Below are 21,069 nucleotides of genomic sequence, written 5' to 3'. Positions count from 1 at the left end.
TAGCAAATAAACTGACCAGAGGTTGGCTGAATTCAACCTACTGGCTTTCCCCTATTTGTCCCAAGCACAAATTACCAATAAGACTCTTTTTCAGCAGTATATTTTGCCAAAACTATTTTTAGGGCATCATTTAGGCATAGGCCAAATGGTTGACTAGTTTTATAAACTGATGAGTTCCAAAGGCCAAACAGCAACAACAACAAAACAATTCACATCCGTAGGAAAGGATTACTTTGTTTTCTGTCCACTGGCTGGCAAAGAATTTGGGATCCACCAGACTGCCTTTGACAAAATGGTTTAGAAGTTGGACTTACAGTCAAGGCTAAAGAACTCATCGTCAGAGAACCAGAGCTCAAAAGAAGAAAAGCTTTATTTTAAGACAAAACAAATAGCAAACACACACGCATCCAAATGCAAGTGAGAGAGTTCAGTGGGTTTTACAAAAGAGATAGCTGCACTCAGGTGTCAGTTAAAGTTGGAACCATCAAAGAAATGTCCCCTGCTTGTGGCGACATGGGTACAACATGTGCTTGTTAAGAAGTTGTTCTGCAGTAGCATAAATGTGGGAATGCATGATAAAAGTTAAGTGATTCGAGGCAGAACGGCAGGTGGGCAAGAGCTTGAAGACCTTTTTCTCTGCACTAGTGTGGTCTCGTTCTGCCTTGGAGAATTAAAGTAATCAGCAGGTCACCTTACAAAGAACTCTAAATGTTAAAGAACACTTTCAAACATCTAAAATAGATTCGAAGTTGTTACTAAAGTTATACAGAGAGGTCAGTTGGGGGGAAATAATTTATGGTCTGAAAAACCAGGTTTCACACAAATGGCAGGCACGAAGTCTAGTTCCATGTGCTTGCGGTAGAAAAGAAGACACTGATCTTAATAAAGACTGGTCTTTTTCATGATGCGCAGGAACTCTTGCTCATTGACCTCTCCGTCTCCATCTCGATCAGCTTCATCAATCATTTCCTGCATGACAGTAAGGATTCAGGTTAAGGTAATTCACAGATGAAATTAAAATGGGTGGGACTAAGTAACAGGCTTTTATGATGCTACATGAATAGACAATTATATTCCACCCAATGCAGATGTGCTGCTTTTTAAAATAGCTTGGTTCCTGAAAAGTTATTTAAAAACCAAGTCATACTTTGCCACACATATCAGCTAGAAGGGCGCTCAAAGATCATCTAGACTAGGGAGATTCCAAAAACCTAAAATAGTAAGTAAAATTCTCCATGTGTGTATTTTTCTGGGAGCAGCATCCACCAGTTTGTCACACAATCAAAAGAGAAATTATCAGAGGGACAAGAGAACACTAGTTTCCCTTTAAAGCATCAGAGAACATGTAACTCAGAAAAGTCACACAGGAGGGCTCCAGGCTGACACATCACACACCTGCAGCTCCTCATCAGTGAGGTTCTCGCCCAACTCCTTGGCCACACGTTTTAGATTTTTGAACGATATCTTCCCAGTTTCATCATCATCAAAGAGTTTGAAAGCTTTCAGGATTTCTTCTTTGGTATCTTTCTCAGACTTAACAAATAGAACATAAAACACATGAGTACTACAGCCCCACCCCACCCAGCCCCTCTGCCCTGCCCCGACATCACCACATGGTCTTAGTGACAGCCTTTTGACAAAGTGCTAGGGCACAGCAGATCAGACATCAACCAGGGTAGAAAAGGAGGGCAAACAATGAAATTATTACAAACTCAGAGACTAAAAAGGAAATATAGAGGATTTCACTTAAAACACTTTCTGTACAAACCAAAGAGAAAGTAGATTTATTTTTAAAATATAGGAGCAGACCTGTGCCCTGGGAGGCACACCTGAAACACTGATGGAGTTACTTTTCCATAGGCCAGTAGAACATAGATGAGCCATGCTAAGCAGCAGCCAGGAGGCCAATCAAAGAGAAACAGACCACTGGGACATCTTTCCTGGGTGGGATGACACTCAGGGGACTGAGGTAGACTCGCAAAGTGGTATCTTATAGTCTCTCTTGACCATTTGGGCCCTTTAAAAGGGTGACACCTGAGAGACTATAGAGAATGGGTGAATTCAACCTTGGAAGTGTTGAAAGACCAAACCTTTAGTGCAGGGAAAGACACAGCTGCTGAAGTAACCAACCCTCAGGCTGAGGCTGCCCAAAATAACAAATGGGAGAGAAAAGAAATTCCAACTTTAAAGTAGAGGGACTTTGTCTTGTCAAAATGTGAGACTGTACTATTGTTGGTGTTTATAGCTTTTACTGCTTGTGGTTATCACATTGATATACTGGTTGGAGAAAGATAATAGCAAACAATTGAGCACAGGAGTACTTTTATTACTTTTCAGAGAGTAAAATGACTTTTCCTGTGACTTTGTGTCCGTGAAGAGAGCCAACTAGATCCTAAAAATCCTAATTCTCAGTCACAAATACTCTCCTTTATTAGCTGAACTCTCTGGTTTGTATTAACTTTTCTTTAGTGAAGACATAGTCACATCTAGATTCAAACTTGTCTACCATTATCTTTGGTGGAAAATATGCCAATCATCTTGGCTAACTTACCATTTTCTGAGTCATCACAGTCAAAAAGTCACTAAAGTTCATTTTTCCTGTCCCTTCCTTATCAATTTCGCTTATCATTTTCTTGATCTCTTCTTTCTTGGGTTCAAAGCCCAGTGCCCTCATTGCCACCTACAATGAAAACAGGATCATCTCGATATGCACATCTAAACCCAGGAGCAAAAAAATGACAGTGTCGAGAGCATTAAGCCAGCATCCAACATAATCATGTTAAAATGATCAGGAAACACTACAACATTAAGCAAATTGACATTTGCACTCAATTTTATTTAATAATATTTGATGCAAGTAAAGACAGGAAAACAAAGACAAAGAAGCAGAGGAAAGTCAGGGCAGCGAGCAGGAATGTACAGGGCTTGCCTTAAGTTCCTTAACATCTATTGTCCCAGTTCCATCAGCATCAAAGAGATCAAAAGCTTCTCGGATTTCCTGTTTCTGATCTTCAGTAAGCTCCGGTTTAGGGCTCGTCCTTTTTCGCTGGACAGTTGATGCCATGTTTGCCTTCTTAAAGTTAGAGGCCTTTACATATTTTACAAACACATAAGCACAATATTATGTAATAGAGTCCATATTTTACATAAAATAGTTACAATCATATGTTTTAAAAATGGTTTATACCAACCAATTCCAAAACTTAGTGTAACAAGAGAGATAAGAGGGTTTACTGGAAAGGGCAATGTATCTTTCTATGCACCTCTATCTGCCCCTCTTCTTTACTAATGCTTCCAGAAGGAAGGAAATTCCTTGTTCTTTTGGACATCTCTTATTGAAAACCGTCCCATAAGAAAGCTAGCCAAGGAGCTGACTGTGGACTCCTGAATTCGGAACTCTTAATTCTAAAAATGTCCTTAGAATGCTACCCCGCTTCTAAGTTCTCCAATTTTCTGATTACTTCTAGACATATGATCAAATATTACTAAGTTATGATGTATATTCTGTCAATATCGAATAATGAAACTAAATCCCCTCGGTACATCTGAGGCTTCTCCAAGAAGCTCAAAGCGTTTTCCGATGTCCCTTTATTTAAAATTTTAAATGCACAGTAACAATCAAACATAATAACCGCCCCTCCCCCAGCTCTGTGCGGAAACTTTGGTAGAAGCGGCCAGGAGGCCAGAATCTGGGAGGGGTCGGGGCCTGCGGGGATCTCGAGTCCTTTTTGCCCAGGGACTGTCAACGAAGGGGCCAGAGAAGGCCGAAGGAGCCCAAGGGGCGGGTAAGAGCCAGCTGTGAGTAAAGGGGAGACAGCGGCGAATCACAGGCCCAGCAGAGAGGCGGACATCTCAACCCTACCCTTCCGGGAAAGCGCTCAGAGAAAGAGGGAGGTCGCCAAAGCCGAGAACCGCGCAGGAGAGGCGGCGGGGCCCTGCCAAGGCCCGGGAAGGGCTCAGCCTCTGGACGCGGGGCTCGAGAGCTCAAGAGGAAGGCACGCACTCACCATCGCCGCTGGACTCCGCTGCCCGTTGTTACGGCAACCGACGTACACACTGATTCGGCGCCGTTCCCACCGCCCCGCGCGCGCGGCCTCGCTCCCCATTGGCTGCCCGCTCTCTGACGCCCCCTCATTGTTGCCCGCTCGCTGACGCTCCCCATTGGCAGAGGGCTGGGGTAGGTGGGGCTAACCCGACAGAGGCGCTTTGCGCGGAGGGGAGGCGGTGCTCTCGCGGCCGACACCTGGCCTCATTGGGCAGGATCACCCGGGAGCCCCAATTGGCTGAGCTAGAACAGAACCGAGCCAATCCCCTTGGTGAAGGAGTCTCTGCAGATCCTCGGCTCACAGGGGCAGGGCGGAAACCGTGTCTGGTCGCGGCTGGATCTCTGAGGGTGCTGGCTGCTGACGCGTTGAGGCCGGCCAGAGGGGCGCCTACAGACAGGTAAGGGTTGCAACCTCGTCCTTGGGGTTGGTGACAGGACTGGAAGTCAAGGGGTTGGGTGGGGCGATGCGGCTCGGGGACTTTCTGGTCTGGCCTAAGACTGAGTTAGGGTCAGAGGGGCCAGAGAAGACCGTGACCTTGCGTGTTGAAGCAGAGACTAGTCACGGAGCAACTGAGACCCGGAGAAAGGAAGGGACATGCAGAGCATTGTCGCAGAGGCTCAGGCGGTTGAGACTTAGAAACCGAATCCAGGTGAGGCTCTTTGAGCCTGTCCCTTTGAGAGGACTCATCCCCGAACCAGATTTCAAAACAGGATCACTTTAGTTCTCACCTGGCTAAACGGAGCCCAGAAAGGTGATCTGGAGGCCTGGGAACGGACTTTGACGGGAGCGAAGGAGAGATGAGTGAGCATGAGGGGGTCGGGTCATCAGAATTTACACTTTTTGACACCCAAACACTCAAGGCGGATAGGAAGGAGCATTCCAGGCGGAGACACCTCATGAGCAAAGTCACAGATGAGTTTTGAAAGTGTGAAGCCTGCTTGGAGAAGTACAAGGGGGCGTGTGAAAGGGTATGAGATGAAAAGGAGCTGCAGCAGAGAAGCTGGAGGTCCAGGGTCTGCCCTCCTCAGCCAGCCCAGTGTAAGAGCGCTTCTTGGCTTTCAGCCCTTACCTGCCTCCCCTCTGAGCATTGGTGCAGAATTTATGGAGCCGGGGGACAGAGCACAGGTTTCTCTGTGCTCTGAGAAAGCCTGAGGTTTATTGACATTAATTAAATGAAAGTGTTCACCAACCTTCTGCCCTTCACCCTCTTGCAGTTTGAGTATGAACCAGGTCCAAAACCTTTCCATCATAATTTGGCTGTTTCTTTTCCTGCCCCCTCCCCAGTAACCAGCCTCTGAGTTCTATCAATTCTCTCCCTGAAATGGCCTTCAGCAGCACCCTCCCTCTGAGTACAAGCCAGAGTTCTCACCATGGTCTGCATAGCTCATGCTGACATACTTCCTCCTCTCCCCTGGCTCACTCCAGCCCCAGGACACTGGCTTCCTTGCTGGACTCAGATGCACAAACACACTCCTGTCTTCGAACTTTTGCTCCTGCTGCCCCTCCCCCCTCACCTGCTTGCCCCGCTTCATTCCCTCCTCCAGGTCTTTGCTCCACTATCACCTTCTCAGTGAGCCACCATAATTACCCTACATAGCACTGTAGCCCCCTGGACACCCAAACCTTGCTGTACTTTTTTCCCATAGCTTTGTTCACTGTTGGCACTCCAGTACCTGGCACAGTCAGTGGCACATATTAGGTCCTTAATAAATCATAGTTGAACAACTGATGAGTGGTCCCGCTGTTTCCTGCTTCTCACCTATCTGGTCCACCCTGCTCTGCAAGGTTAATCTTCCCATTGAATGGCTCTGGTCAGGTCACCTCCATGCTCTTAAACCTTCAGAGATTTCCCATTTCTATGAGCAAAGTCCAGACTCAGCCTGGCACCTGAGCCTCCTGCCCAGTTGTGCCCCTCCTAGTCCTTCTCACTGCCTGTCCTTGCACCCCCTACTTCCCAGTGAGTCTGCAGGGGAACAGCCTAGCAGTGTAAAAGGAACAACCACAAGTCCTGCCTTGGCCTTGTACCAGCAATGTGACTTTAGGCGAGTCACTTGACCTCTCTGAGCCTCAGTTCTTGTCTGTTGAAAGAGACCAGTACTGTCTCCCAAACAGGATGCTTTTTGTATCTTAATGGTATCTGCAGGTTCCACATCCATGGAGTCAACCATCCATGAATCAAAAATATTTTTTAAAAAATAGAAAGCTTCAAATAAAAACCTCAAATTTGCTGCATAGGCAACTATTTACTTAACATTGACATAGTATTTACAACTAGTTACATAGCATTGACATCATATTAGGTATTATGAGTAAGCTGTAGATGATTTAAAGCATACAGGAGGATGTGCAGAGGTTATATGCAAGTACTAGGCCATTTTATATAAGGTACTTGAGCGTCCGTGGATTTTGGTATCTGCGGGGACTCCCGGAACCAATGCCCCACAGATACTGAAGAACTGTTGTGCTCATTTGTAAAAAGGCCTGACATTTAGCAGGTTTTCCTCTGATTTGCTCTTGTCATTCCCCCTGCCTGGCATGTGCAGGGCCTTAGACTTAGCCAAAATCCCTTCTCACACTGCAGCCAGAGAGATCTTTCTGATCGTAACACTTGCCCCTACTTACAACTTCCAGAGCCTCCCCTATCTCCTCCTGGGGTAACTCCTTAGCCTGACAGCCCCTGCGTGTTCTCAGCTTCTCCCAATATTGCTTCACCTGCCTTCTGTCACAGCTTGTCCCAGAACATGCTGGCTCTGTGCCATCACCTCATCCTTCCCACCCCTGGCCATGGAACACCTTTTAGCACACCTACCCTGTGTGTTTGACTCACACCCCTAGAGCCTTAGAATTTGACTTGCTGATTGCCTCCCCGCCTGGGTTTCCCCTCCTCAGAACTCAAAGGCACTTCTGCAATTCTCTGCCTGGCCTGTCTCCCACACTGGATGCCGGGCTCCTGGGAGGCCAGCACTATGTCTTCCGCAGGTTCTGTCTGGCAGTGGCCGGCCTCCAGTGACTTGTGAATGAGAGAGCATGTGAATGAGTGAGTAGACACCAGGGTGCTGCTCTTGCAAGTTACAGCTCCTCTTTGACCCCTGGGGCTGGTTTCAGCCCTACAGCAGCTCTGAGGTGGGCAGGAAGGATGGCTGCTCTCCAGATGAGGCCTCTTAGACCCATGGCAGCAGCACACAATTCAACTCATACTCCATTCCAGGCTCTCTGCTGGCCCTCCAGGGGCTCACAGCCTAGTGGGCCAAGACAGACGTGAGAGGGGAAAAAAGCATAAAGCTGTGTGCTTTGTTAGAATGGGAGCGGAAACAGGTGCTAAGGAAGTAGCTAAGCTTGCCTGAGAAGGGGGAGGAGGCTTCAGAGAGGTGACAGCTGAGCTATGCCTTGAACAAGGGAACAGCAGAAGCTAAAGCTCTCAGGCGCGCTGATGGCTTTGTCAGTGGCTGCCACAAATTCAAAGGCAGGGCCTTTCTGTGTCCTAAAAGTAAATAGATGAGGGAGAAAGGAATGACTGACAGAAACAGACAGCTCAGGTCCACGAAAGGACAAGGCTAAGCTGATTGAGCCCTTTGGGGAAGACGAGGGGAGCCTTGAGTGCTGTTTACAGATGTCGTCTCTCCACAGACTGGTGTGATGACCTTGCAGTGGGCACAGTTTAGCTTCCATGGAAGGCAGCAGGCCGGGCCCCGACTGCCCCTGCACACCCCTCTAAGCTGAAAAGAGCCTGGACTCCCACGTTTGCAAAGGAGGGAACACTTGTCTCTCTCTCTCTCTCTCTCTGTCTCTCTGTCTCTCTCTCTCTCTCTCTTTCTCTGGTTTCAAATGAACAGACCATTCCATCCTTTGTCTCCAGGACTCAGCTCACTTTTCTCTTTATCCAGTCCTGTAAGCAGCCCTCCCACCCCCCTTGCCCAGAAGTTGAGCAAGGCACTTAGAAGGTGGGTCTCTTTTCCTAGATTCTTTTTAGCCTAAGACTTTGTCCCATAAGGGCACAGAGGGCAAACATGCTGGTTTTAATTCAGAGACCTACCATTTTGAAGGAAGAAGACTTGGGGCTTCTGATGTCTGAACCATAACAATCCCAGCCCCTAGAACATTGCTCTTTGGGGTCTTATTTTCCCAATTACAGCTGTTCCTCTGAGGTTATGTGTGGTAAAATGGACAGGACTGAAAATTTACCATCCAAACCATTTCTGAGTGTCCAGGTCAGTCGTGTTAAATACATTCATAGGCAACCATCATCACCATCCGTCTCCAGACCTCTTTTCATCTTGCAGAACTGAAACTATACCTACCAAACAATCACTTCCCAATTCCCTGCTCCGCACAGCCCCACCATTCCTACTTTCTCTCTCTATAAATTTGACTACTCTAGGGACCTCATGTAAGTAGAATCATATGCTATTTGTCCTTTTGTGGCTGGATTCTTTCACTTGGTATGATGTCCCCAAGGTTCTTATTTCACTTAGCGTAAGTTCATCCATGTTGTAGCATGTGTCACAATTTCTCCTTTTTTAAATTTTTATTTTATTTTATTGTTTATTTTACTAAGATGAGATTTGCTGTCTTAACAAATGTTTCAGTGTACAGTAGATTGCTGATTATAAGTACAACGTACAGCAGATCTCTAGAGCTTACTCATCTTGCTGAACTGAAACTTTCTGCCTGTTGATCAGTAATTCCTCATTTCCTCCCTCCCCACCCCCTGGTAGCCACCATTCCACCCTTTGATTATATGTAGTCAGGGTGGCTTTAATTTCACCATGAAGGAGAGCTCTGTGTCCTCTTCCTTCTCCCAGCATCCCATGCTCTGGCTTCGCTGGGATGAGCCCTGAGTCTGTTTATTGATGGAGAGACTGAGCTGCAGCAGAGAGACGTGGCTTGAGGAGATTGATGAAAACTTGGCAGAGGCGGGGGTGGGGGATGGCATCCACACAGAACACTAGTAGCTAAGAGATGTTTCAGTTTATCCTACATAAATGTCTGTCTCTAAATATGTCTTTAAGGAGAGACAACCAACGAGACCATGTCTGGAGCTGAAATGGACCAAGCAGTTGGTGAGCCAATGGGAGACGAGGTCACACAGACATATTTGACAGAAGACATTCCAAACGTGAGTACCGACACAAAAAAAGGTGAAGCAAAACCAGATAAGGGGAAGGTCGAGCCCATACACACCAGCAAGCCATGGACATATAGCTGTGGGTTGAAAATTGTATTTGGTCCATTTATTAAATCAATCTATGTTGAGTATTATTTCTTTCTATAAAATACATATCTTTATTTAAGGTATTAGTTACTTATTGCTATGTAACAAACACTGTCAGAACGGAGCAGTTTAAAACAACACCCATTTCTTTGTTCACGATTCTGCAGTTTGGGCTGTGCCCAGCTAGGGGCTGGGGGGCAGTCCTTGGCTGGTCTCCTCTGGGCTCACTTGTACAGCTGCAGTCATGGGGGCACCCTGAGGTGTGTGTTCCAGGTGGCCGCACTTGCACACGTGGCAGTAACTGCTGGCTGTCAGCTGGGTGCCTCAGTGTGCCCTCGCGTGGCCTCTGGCAGGATGGACTGTTGTTCAGGGTGGAATGGCAGAAGCCTTCTCAGGGGCAGCAAGGACAGTAGCAAGGCCTCCTAAAGTCTAGCATGGCAAGTGTCGGAAGGGACTTTAAGAAATTATCAGGCCTCCTGAAGATTCTTCAGAAAGATCTGCAATGGGTTTGTTTGATTCACTTTTTTTTTAACTGAAGTCTAGTCAGTTTATAATATGTCAGTTTCTGGTGAACAGCATCATGTTTCAGTCATACATATACATACGTATATTCATTTTCATAGTTTTTTTATTATAGGTTACTACAGGATATTGAATATAGTTCCCTGTGCTTTACAGAAGAAACTTGTTTATCTATTTTATATGTAGTATTGTGTATCTGCAAATCTCGAACTCCCAATTTATCCCTCCGCACCCCCTTCCCCCACTGGTAACCATAAGTTTGTTTTCTCTGTCTGTGAGTCTGTTTCTTTTTGTAAATAAGTTCATTTGTGTCTTTTCTTTAGATTCCACAGGTAAGTGATCTCAGATGATGTTTTTCTTTCTCTTTCTGGCTTACGTCATTTCAGAAATGTAATCACACCAAGGTAAAATGTGTTTATATAAAATGTCAGTAAAAGATCCCCAGCAGGTTCCTGTGAGTCAGCAGACCACCCTAGTTTTAGTGTACAGCTCAAGTAAAGCCTTCTCTGTGCCTCTGTAGTCAAGGGTAAATTGGAGATTCTAGTGCTGAGACAAACCAGCCATCTGTAGTTCACCATTTGTGTGAGTTACAGTTTTACTGATACTCAGCAACCCAGAAAAGTCTGGATTCCAAAGGTTGTTCTTTCTCACTGATTGGCTTTATAGGAAGTAAAAGTTAAGCATTTAAACTACTAAAATAAAAAGATCACTTTCACCCTAACATATATACATTCTATGTAAGATCTCTGAGAAAAAGGGTCCACTGCTAAAGACAAAGGAAAACAGAAAAGTTTGGAGGAAACCCAGTGACCTAGACAGTTCTCTTATGTCAAGATCTTATTGCAATTAAAATCGTTTGTCTAGACGGTGTTCCTTCCTATTCTTAAAACTGTCTCCAAGATGTCGATTTTATACCCCCCTCAGTAACCCGTTCTTGAGTCTTACTACCTGTTCCAATCTGGAGTTGTATTCTTACTTGTTAGTACATATTCCCTCTTGTCTGCTGCGCCCACTTGCCCTGAATTGTCTTTCACGGCCATGAAAGGTAAGTGGTTATTTCACATGCGTTCCCCTAACCGAGTGGCATTGTCCCATCACATATCTGACTTACCTGGCACAGGTGCCAGTTCTGTTCTCATCCTTACCAAACTCTGTGGACCAGCCATTGGACCACTTTCCAAGCAATATTGATGCATCATTTCAATATACTAAAAGAATCCAGGTCACTCTGTCAAAGAGAGGAATGTGGATTGCTCACATTTAAAATCATGAAATGAAATGGCACTGGACAAAATAGCAAGGTTATTTGATTTGTTTTTAAATTAGACTATCAACCTTTTGGAACAACTAATGAGAGATGCCAGATAAACAAAGGAATCTGAAATCCTTCGGGATGCTATCAAACATGTCTAGTTCAGACCCTCTTTGGGCTCAGGGAAGCTTTTACCAAACAAGAAGAAACAGTTCAGGAAGCAGGGAGGCTCAGAGTTACTCTTTACAAAATGGCATTTGCCTGTGCAGCTGACTTGGGAGGAGTGGGAGGAGAAGAGATTTCCGAAAACAGGATCGTATGGGATTTGTGTATTGAATTTGCCTATGCCCTGGGGATCGCTTAGAAATTTTAGTCAAGGCGCAAATAACTGAGCATGGTATGATTACATGTCTATGGGAGAAATCAAAGTGTAGACAGAAACAGGCTGAAAAGATAATTTGATGGTGGGGGGTATGGAATAGTGAGGCCGACTGTGTCAGGAGATTACACATGCCTAAACAAATGGTGCTCAAGCTACAGAGCCATCTCCATATGGCCTGTGGACTCCAGTAAAACTGCCATTCCACATAGGACACCAAGTTGGGAAGGGCAGATGTATAGAAGGGGCCCTGACACCCCTGGAGTCTCCTGCTTGTCTCAGTTATATAGGTATTTAAAGAATATGTAGGGGGTTGCTTGCTTGCTTGCTTGGTTAACTTTTTAATCAGGAGCAGAACTTCTTTAAGATCTTTAGTTTCCATACCCCAAATTTGATTTATTATACATGAACGTAGGGAAAATGGGGGGTTGTCATCTTAAAGGAGCCCAGATACGGTTTTAGAAAGGCCCCAGGGAAGAGGACTGTAACAGGTCTTCCTTTGGGGACACTTGTAGCCAGCTTAATCAGTGTGCAGCAGCCACAGTTTTACATTGGCTCTTGGAGTCAGAATATTTAAGTGCCTGCATGTGGTGCTCTGTCCTTCCACTACCCCAGTTACCAAAGTTGAAATTTAGCCCAGAGAGTACGTGTTGCAGAAGCTGAAATGCAAACAACATAGCTCTCCCCTAATTCCTCTGAGCTCAGAGAAGGGAAGACAAAGCCCTGGGCCTGGTAGATTAACAGCTCACTGATCCTCCCAGCAACCCCACCAGGAGACCCCATCAGAGGACAGCACAGTCTTACATGGATATATTAAGGCAAGAAGGGGTTAGGTGACGAGCCCAAAGCCACACAGCCCAGCCCGCAGTGGCTGGGGAGGAAAGGGGGCTGACTTTCTCCTACAAGTATGGAAACTATGCTTTCTTCTTTCTGATGTTCTAAGTGCGCACTGTCAATTGAGTGGGTGGCATGTTTTGTTTTGATCTGTTTTGTTTTGTTGGTTTATGTGGGTGATTTGTTTGTTTGTTTGTTTCTTGCCTTAGAAGTTCCCAGGGATCAGCTATTGGGAGCAAAAAGATATCACTTTTGCTGTTTGTTTTTGTTTTTAGATTGCCCAGTTTTGATCATAGGTGATTTAATTTATTTCAGAGATGCCTCCCTTTCTCTTCACTAAACCCACAGCATGGGTCAGGTCATCCAGTCTAGCCAAAGCCTGTCTCACTGTCATTTGCTATTTATCATCTCTCTTCCCTCTTTACTGGTCCCAGGAGAGAAGGTTGCCATTGGCAACAGAACACCAGAATTATATCAAGCCTCCAACTTGGTTCAACAAGCATTTCAAACTAAGAGATGGAACTGCCATCACAGCAGCTTGTGACCTGGGAGTCCAGGCTCTTAGTAGTGTCCCCTCTGCTATCCCTCTCTTTCCGCAGGCCAAGAAGTGCACAGTGATTGGAGGCTCTGGGTTCCTGGGGCAGCATATGGTGGAGCAGTTGCTGGCAAGAGGCTACACCGTCAATGTCTTCGATATACGGCAAGGGTTCGACAACCCCCAGGTGCAGTTCTTTCTGGGTGACCTCTGCAGCCGACAGGTAACAGACCACCCCACTTGCCAATTTCCCCAGGCCCCTGAAGGGAATCCACCAGACTTCCCCTGCTCAGAGGCCAGCCAAGTTGTCCAAGTTGTTGTTTCCAAAACAGAAAAAAATCTTTTTTGAAAAATTTTACAGTTATAGAAAGAATTTAGTACACATCCACATTGTTACTCCTGAGAATGAGTCGCTGTCACCTCTGTCACTACTACTCCACTCTGCCTTGGTAGTTTGAAAGCAGCCATGGCCAATACAGAAATGAATCGGTGTGGCTGTGTGCCAATAAAACTTTCTTTGCAGACTTCTCCACAGGCGGGAGTGTGCCAACAGCTGCTCCTGAATATATATCCCAAAGTGCAACTGCTGGGGGGGTGCGATTATTGAGATATAATTCACGTTGCATAAATTTCACTTTTTTTTAAATTTTTTTTGGCTGTGGGAATAAACTTCACATTTTCAAAGTGCACAGTTCAGTGGCGGTTAGTATATTCACAAAGTCCTGCAACCATTGCTACTATCTAAGTCCAGAACACTGTCATCAACCAAAAAGGGAACCCCGGGCCTCTTAGTAGTCACTCCCCATTTCACTCATCTGTCTCTGTGGGTGTGCCTTCAGGACACTTCATGTAAGTGGAATCGTAGAATATTTGTTCTTTTGTGATGTGCCTGGCTTCTTTCACTTAAGATAACATTGTTAAGCTTCACCTGAGTCACAGGATGTTAATGTTTTGAATTTTAGTAAGATGTTGCCAAATTGCTCAACAAGGCTGCCTGGTCATTTTCCATTCACACCAGCAGTGTGGGGGGTCCCCACTGCTCACATCCTTGCCAGCACTTTTGGGGTGTGGCCATGCTGGAGGGGGTGAAGTGGTACCTTAGCGATGCTTAGTGCCATATGCGTCTTCCCTGTGTGGCCAGCCAGGCTCCATGCCTTTTGTTAATCCCCCTCTGTGAAGTGCCTGTCAGGGACCTTTGCCCACATGTCCTTGGATTTGCCTTGTATTTCTTTCATTATATTCAACATGTCTCTTCGTCTCTCCTTCATGTGTTCTTTCTCCATCTTCATAGTATTTTATAGATTCCCTCTATTCCATATCTACTCACAGCCAGCCTTGTTTCATCTTTATCCCACCCCATCCTCAAATTATTTTGAAGCCAATCTTAGATATCATGAAATTCCTGTTCTTACTGGTGATCAAATTGTCCCTTCTTTCTTTGCCCAGTGGGAGCCTCTTCAAATGGGCTTTTAACAGTACTTGCTTTCTGGCTAATCTTGTCTGTTTCCTGCCCCAGATCTGTCTATAATGCCTCTTAGATCACTGTTTTATGTCTGGTTTCACAGAAAGGAAACCAGGCCTGTATATTGGCTATTTGCACTGTCTTTCACAGCATGAGACTTGCTCACATGACTCATAATTTGTATCTATGGCCTCATCTTCCCCAGGATTTTTACCTTCAGGTGTCCTGAATTGTGTCCCTCCTCCCATGGGACACAGAGACACAGATGTTACCTTTCTCTGGATCGCAGAGTCTTCTCACTGTCCCAGCCAGTTTCTGTGGGGGGATCAGGTAATGGGGAGGAGACCATTAAAGGGACAACGTGATTTCTATCCTGTGTACTTCTGTGTTGTTTGACTCTTTTACAATGAGACTGTCTTTCTGTGTTGATTGTACAATTATAAAAGGGCAAGACACATACATGCCACCGATTGGAGATTGGGAGCGTGAGGAGGGTGTTGATTTGTCAAAGGCAGGGATGATTTTTTTGTTCTTTGTTTCCTTTTCCAGGATCTGTACCCATCTCTGAAAGGTGTAAGCATAGTTTTCCACTGTGCATCACCCCCGCCGTCCAGTAACAACAAGGAGCTCTTTTATAGAGTGAATTACATTGGCACCAAGAATGTCATTGAAACTTGCAAAGAGGCTGGAGTTCAGGTAAGGGGAGAGCTGGAGTGAGTGCTGTCTGGAACGTGTGATGGCCTTTCTAAGTGCGTGGTTTGAGGTATAATATTCTAACTGTATCTGAATAGGAAGTCTGAGGACCCTAAGGCTTATTAGTCTTTGGTTAAAGATCTACAAAATTTTGAAATTGCTTGTATTTGTTTATTGTGGTAATATATATTGTGGCTTATATATACATATAAAACATAAAATTTACCATTTTAACCATTTTTAAGTGTCCAGTTCAATGGCTTAAAGTACATTCACATTGTTGTACAACCACCACCACCATCCATCTCTAGAACTTTTTCATCATCCTAAATTGAAATCTGTACCAATTAAACACTGACTCCCCAACCCCCTCCCTCAGCCCCTGGCACCCACCATTCTGCTTTCCGTTTCATGAATCTGACTGCTCTAGGGACCTCATAGAAGTGGAATCATGCAGTATTTGTCCTTTTGTGTCTGGCTTGCTTCACTTAGCATAACATCTTCAAGGTACATCCATGCTGTAGCAGGCGTCAGAATTTCCACTGAATAACATTGTACGGGAGGGGTCCACCACATTTTGTCTCTTCATTCATCTGTTGATGGACCCCTAGGTTGATTCCACCTTTGGGCTATTGTGAATCATGTTGCTATGAACATGAGTGTGCAAAAAAGTGTTTGAGTCTTGGTTTTCACTTCTTTGGGGTAAATGTCAAGAAGTGGAATTTCGGGATCATACAGTAATTCTGTGTTTAACCTTTTAAGGAACTGTCCTACTGTCTTCCAGACCTTGCTTATATTTTCAAAGAAAAACAAATGATTGTCTTTTAGCCAGTAGAAACCTATGATAACTCAGACCTGAAGGGACACAATTTCCACCACAAGTTATAGATCCTGGTTCTGGATCACCTTTATAGGGTACCAGCCACTGGATGGAACATCCCTGTATCAGCCAAGCCCCCACCCCCCTTCACAGATGCTGTGTGAATGAGAGAAAAGACTGGAGTGAGCCAGGGCAGGCTCTCTCCCAACAATCTCCAGTGCTGTTGGCCAGCCCCTGGCGTCATCACTTGGCCCAGCAAGAACAGGCGGGGAAGGAGCTCTTCTGGGCTTGGTGCCATGTGCTTCTCTTTTCTGCATGACCATCAAGGTGTTTAAATAGTGATCCTTCCTGACTCATTCTTTTAAAATCTTCCTTTCTCCTCTGCCAGAAACTCATTTTAACCAGCAGTGCCAGTGTCATTTTTGAGGGTGTCGACATCAAGAATGGAACCGAAGACCTCCCTTATGCCATGAAACCCATCGACTACTACACAGAGACGAAGATCTTACAGGAGAAAGTACGTACCCAAGAACTAGTTGAGTGAGGGACACATGAGTTCCATGAACATCTGAAGGATTTAGATTCTTAACAAGAACATTTTGAACATATGAAGTTACTATTCTGAAGCCTGAGTACCTAATTTGGGAAGTAAAATTTGTGGGCAAAATTCGATTGTAAAGGTAATAACAGAAAAACTAATAATAACAGAATAGCTTTACATGGCCAGACACCACTCTGCGTATTTTACAGGAACGGCCTCGTTTAAACTTCACAATGACCCCATAGGGCAGGCACTATTGTTGTCCTCAGCTTACAGACGACAACAGTGGAGGCACAGAGATTCAGAAGCTTCCTGAGGCCGTGCAGGAAGGGGGTCGAACCCAGGAAGTTCAGCTCCACAGCCTGCACCCAGCCTGTACCTGGGCGAGTTTACTCAGTTGCTCTAGAAATCAAATCAGAGACAATTTATGATGATTGAAAGCAGCAGGCAGAACTTGGGCTAAACACTCGAATGTCTTTCCATTTGCACACACCTTCCTAGTGGTACTCCACCCCCCTGTTTTTTAATTAAAGAATGGAAAGATCTTGCTTTATTTTCAGGAAAAGTAAATTTTCTACTTGGCAAGCCGGCTTCACCAGGGAGCACCCAGTTTTACCAGCAGTCTGGGCCAAGTAACAGGCACCAAGCCTTCGGACTCCGGGGCTTCGGGGCATCTGACAGTAGCTAACGCCTGGGAGAGTAGGACCCTCAGCTCCGTAGCCATGAGCTTGCAGCGCACTGTGCACTGAGGTTTCCTCTCGCAGCCAGTACATATGGAACCAGAGCTTAATGCAGGTTTGGCCAGAGTGCCCTTGCATGGCCTGAGGGCCAGCCACCTCCCTCCTGCTTGGTATTACTCCAACTCAAAAAGTGCTAGCACAGCGCATCTGCAGGGAGACCCAGGGCTTCCCAGTGCAGGGGATGGAGGCCTAGCCCTCTGCAAGCTCCAGTCCTATGTCTGCACCCTGGTCCTTGAAGCACAGAAAGCCTCACAGAGCTCCCACAACTGGGCCCTTTGCACCCTCACTCAAGACTCCTGGGACTCCTGCCCTCTGGGCCCGCATGTTCCAGGTGGCAGCCTTGGCTCAGACTGTCGGTGTCTTGCTTACAATGACTGGGCGCTCTACCGGAAATAAGCTAAGCCTATAAATGCCTCCAGCAGTAACCCCCCGGAGCCTCTGGTCAGCTACAGTCGGCACACAGCAACCATGTGCTTTCAGACACCCTGACTGATCATGAGCAGCGTGTGGTGTTATCTAGGACCCCTTGAACTTTCTTCTCTTTCGTAACAGACATGAGCCTTGGGTAGAGGGCATTTAGAGGCTTATTTAGTCATTTGAATCAACAAGTAGCTTCAACTTACTGGGATCAAATCATGTACAAGAATTTTGCCACAGTAAAGTAGAAATCCTAGGTGAGGTGATAGAATAACTTACCGAAACAAGTTAACGTGGGCTGTCTTGTTGAGTCGGTACCCAGCCCTGTAAGCCACAATCGCTGATTTCACCAACAATATAACCAATCATTGGGCAAGCTTTGTTCCTTTTGAGACAAAAGCTGTTTCTCTATAGTCTAAGCCTCTGAGTTCTAGTTTGTCCATGAAGCCACACAGAACACATCTTTTCTCTCTTCCTGAGAAGAGCCTTCACTAGGTCCAAGGCACTGCTGTGTTTCTCCCAGACCCCCCACCTTCTCAGCCCCTTCTTCCTGGCCCACTTGGACTTGCCAGAGTCCCTTCCTAGCAGGTGGGACTCAGTGATGACCGGAACAGCCCAGGACCAGTGGAAACACACACAGTTGGCACATGGAGCTTAAGTCGGAGCCCATTTGGTGGCAGCAGCCTCCCCGAAGGCCCACGGCTAACTCATTAACTGAAACACTTGAATCTTTTACACTAACTGCTGTGTTTGTGCATTTTGCTGTTTAAACCCAAACCCAGACCTTTCTTTTGGGTATCACTGGTTTAGACCCAGCTTGCTCTCCTGTGTTTGCAGAGTTTGGTGTTGGGGTGGGGGTGGTCACTGATGTGGGTCTTATGCTCTCCCGCAGGCAGTCCTGGGTGCCAACGATCCTGAGGGGAATTTCTTAACCACAGCTATCCGCCCTCATGGCATTTTTGGCCCAAGGGACCCCCAGTTGGTCCCCATTCTCATCGAGGCAGCCAAGAAAGGCAAGATGAAGTTTGTGATCGGGTAAGTCGACCCACGGCTACTCTGCTCTTCACCCCCGACTGCACTGTCACAAATGACCACCAGCTGGGGGACTGGAGGCAACAGAGATGGATTCTCTCCCAGTTTGGGATGCCAGAAGTCCAAAACTCAGGCATGGGCAGGATTGGTTCTTCTGGGGGCTCTGAGGAAGAAGCCGTCCCAGGCCTCGCTCGCAGCTTCTGGCATCGCCGGCCACCCTTGTCTCGTAGACGCATCACTTCAGTCTGTCTCCATCTCCCCATGCCATTCTTTTCTCTGTGGGTCTTTCTCCAAATGTCCCTCTTCTTATAAGGACACCAGGCATTGGATTTAAGGCCCACCCTACTCTATAGTGTGACCTTGAGTACATCTTCAAAGACCCTATTTCCAGGTAAATTCATAGTCACAGGTTCCAGGGACACATGAATTTTAGGACACTGTTCCACCCCAAGCACCCTCTCAGCGAGGCTGGGAGAATACTTGTGTCCCTATCTGGAAAGTCAGGAAACAGGCTCAGAGGGGAAACGATTGGCCCAGCGTTAGGGGCCAGGCCCTCAGCTCTCCTTGCATCTAGGAAGATGGGGGAGGTGTTAACATTCCCCCTCCAGGCAAGTGCAGGTGGAGGGGCCTCTACAGGTGGTGAGAGTGTGGCTGTCTCCCCAGTACTCCTTCCCTCCCTTCCTTCTCTCTTCTCCCTTTCTGTCCCCTGTATCCCTGTGCCTTGCCACCTTGCCTCCCTGCCTCCTGCTCTCCCTCCCTGCTGCTCTGCCTTATCGCTTTGAGAGGCCAGAGCAAGGCATTAGCCCAGAGCACCCTAGAGGGAGTTGAGGGACTGCTGCCCAGATTGGAGCCCAGAGCAGACAACACCAGTGTCGGCCGTGTCAGAATGGGACAGGCAGGGCATCTGGCTTTCAGATTCCTTGGTTGGGCCATAAATACCCACCATGGTCCCTAAAGGCCCCAGGAGCCCTGGGCCCTTGCACATCTTCAACTCTTAAGGATGCCCAGGGGCTGACCTTGCTGGGGTGGGAAGTGGCCCTGGGTCCACGTGCAGGGGACCCATTACTTGTGTACCCAATAGGAACGGGAAGAACTTGGTGGACTTCACCTTTGTGGAGAACGTGGTCCACGGACACATCCTGGCAGCTGAGCATCTCTCCCAAGACACAGCCTTGGGTGGAAGGGTAAGGCACCTGCTCCTGCCTGCCCAGCAGCGGTTGGCCCCACCCCCATCCCTCCACTGCATGCTGGCCCATCTTACTGGTTCTTCTCCCTGTGATTGGATTCGCTGGCAAATTGCCCCTAGGGCCCTGCATCCTGGTAGGGTGAGGTCAGCCCTCAGGCAGAGGTGGAGGAGCACATGCGAGTCCCCCTCTTCTTGTTTCTCACTCCTGCCTTTGGAATCCCTCCATTTGGGATTTTTTCCCTCATTTTTTCCTCCCAGACCTCTGCCTTTTTCTTACTCATAGAACTCATAGTGTGGCGGGGATAGGGTGGGTACAGCGTTTACTTTAGACCAAACGCAGCACATTCAAGAAACATCGTATGACCCGTTCATTGCATCTGAGGATAAAAGGTTTTACTGTGATTAACAAAGTTATTAACAAACGTGCCTTCCCAGATAATCCTGGCCCATAGCCTAAACGTTCATTGCCTTCCTGCCGCACCTTAAAGCCACCTGTAGCTGCCAATCAAAAAGGCCTCTCAGCTGCTGACTGACATTTGTGGACTTGAGGACCACGTGAAATGCTGTGATCCATGTGGGCTTAATATCCACCTCACTTAGGAGCTGGGGCAGGCGGGCAAGGAGCGGCCGCTGGTTTCTCCAAATATTGGTCCTGGCCAAGCCAGCAGCTTGGGGCTGAGCTCCGAGTGCCAAGCTGGGCCTGCTCACCCGTCCTGCTGGGGAGCAGTTTCTAGCTTCTCATTCTCTCTACAGGCAATTCACATCACCAATGACGAACCCATCCCCTTCTGGGCATTCCTCACCCGCATCCTGACCGGCCTCAACTACGAGGCCCCCAGGTACCACATCCCTTACTGGGTGGCCTACTACCTGGCCCTCCTGGTGTCACTCCTGGTGATGCTGATCAGCCCAGTCATCCAGCTCCAGCCCACCTTCACACCGATGCGGGTTGCACTGGCTGGGACATTCCACTACTACAGCTGCGAGAAGGCCAAAAAGATCATGGGCTATCAGCCACTGGTCACCATGGATGAGGCTGTGAAGAGGACTGTGCAGAGCTTTCACCACCTGCGGAAGGTCGAGTGAGGCGCCCCAGAGCTTGGGCCCCTCAGCGCGTTCCCCTAGCCCGTGCCTGGCTCCCTGGGGACCAATAAACTAACATCCTTCCATTGAGTTTCCTTTGAGCTTAGGTCTCTTCCTGCCGGCTTGGTGAGAGCACCAGCTCTTCCGGGACCACAAGGGTGGCAAAGTCAGCAGACAGCTCTTCGTAGGTCTGGATGTGCAGTTCTTAGGATAGAGCAGCCTCGTGTCCTACTGTTTTGTGTTCTCTCCGCCCACCCCCTGACTCCCGAATTCCGTGTTCCAGTGCCCTCACACACAGTCATGGAAGCTGCAGAG

The 21,069-nt window shown here is 47.1% G+C and overlaps 2 protein-coding genes across 2 annotated transcripts; one reads left to right on the top strand and one right to left on the bottom strand.

The window, feature by feature from the left end:
- Window positions 1-352: 352 nt before the first annotated feature.
- CETN2 (centrin 2) lies at window positions 353-4,136 on the bottom strand. The gene is made up of 5 exons (XM_031446140.2): window positions 4,008-4,136; window positions 2,930-3,088; window positions 2,552-2,680; window positions 1,396-1,533; window positions 353-969 (listed from the first exon to the last, which is right to left on the bottom strand). Exons 1-5 carry the CDS (start codon window positions 4,104-4,106, stop codon window positions 880-882), a joined length of 615 nt encoding a protein of 204 aa, XP_031302000.1. The 5' UTR covers window positions 4,107-4,136; the 3' UTR covers window positions 353-879.
- A 165-nt stretch (window positions 4,137-4,301) lies between these two features.
- NSDHL (NAD(P) dependent steroid dehydrogenase-like) lies at window positions 4,302-20,844 on the top strand. Its single transcript, XM_010997730.3, has 8 exons — window positions 4,302-4,443; window positions 9,056-9,162; window positions 12,845-13,003; window positions 14,792-14,938; window positions 16,144-16,272; window positions 18,346-18,488; window positions 19,567-19,669; window positions 20,425-20,844. The coding sequence occupies exons 2-8, from the start codon at window positions 9,076-9,078 to the stop codon at window positions 20,755-20,757; spliced, it is 1,101 nt and encodes a 366-aa protein (XP_010996032.1). The 5' UTR covers window positions 4,302-4,443; window positions 9,056-9,075; the 3' UTR covers window positions 20,758-20,844.
- Window positions 20,845-21,069: the final 225 nt, after the last annotated feature.

This window comes from Camelus dromedarius, chromosome X, assembly GCF_036321535.1.
Source record: "Camelus dromedarius isolate mCamDro1 chromosome X, mCamDro1.pat, whole genome shotgun sequence".
In the NCBI taxonomy this organism is placed as follows: Eukaryota; Metazoa; Chordata; class Mammalia; order Artiodactyla; family Camelidae; genus Camelus; species Camelus dromedarius.
Note: the sequence above shows the minus strand (reverse complement) of the source record. Positions and strands in the feature narration are given on the sequence as shown.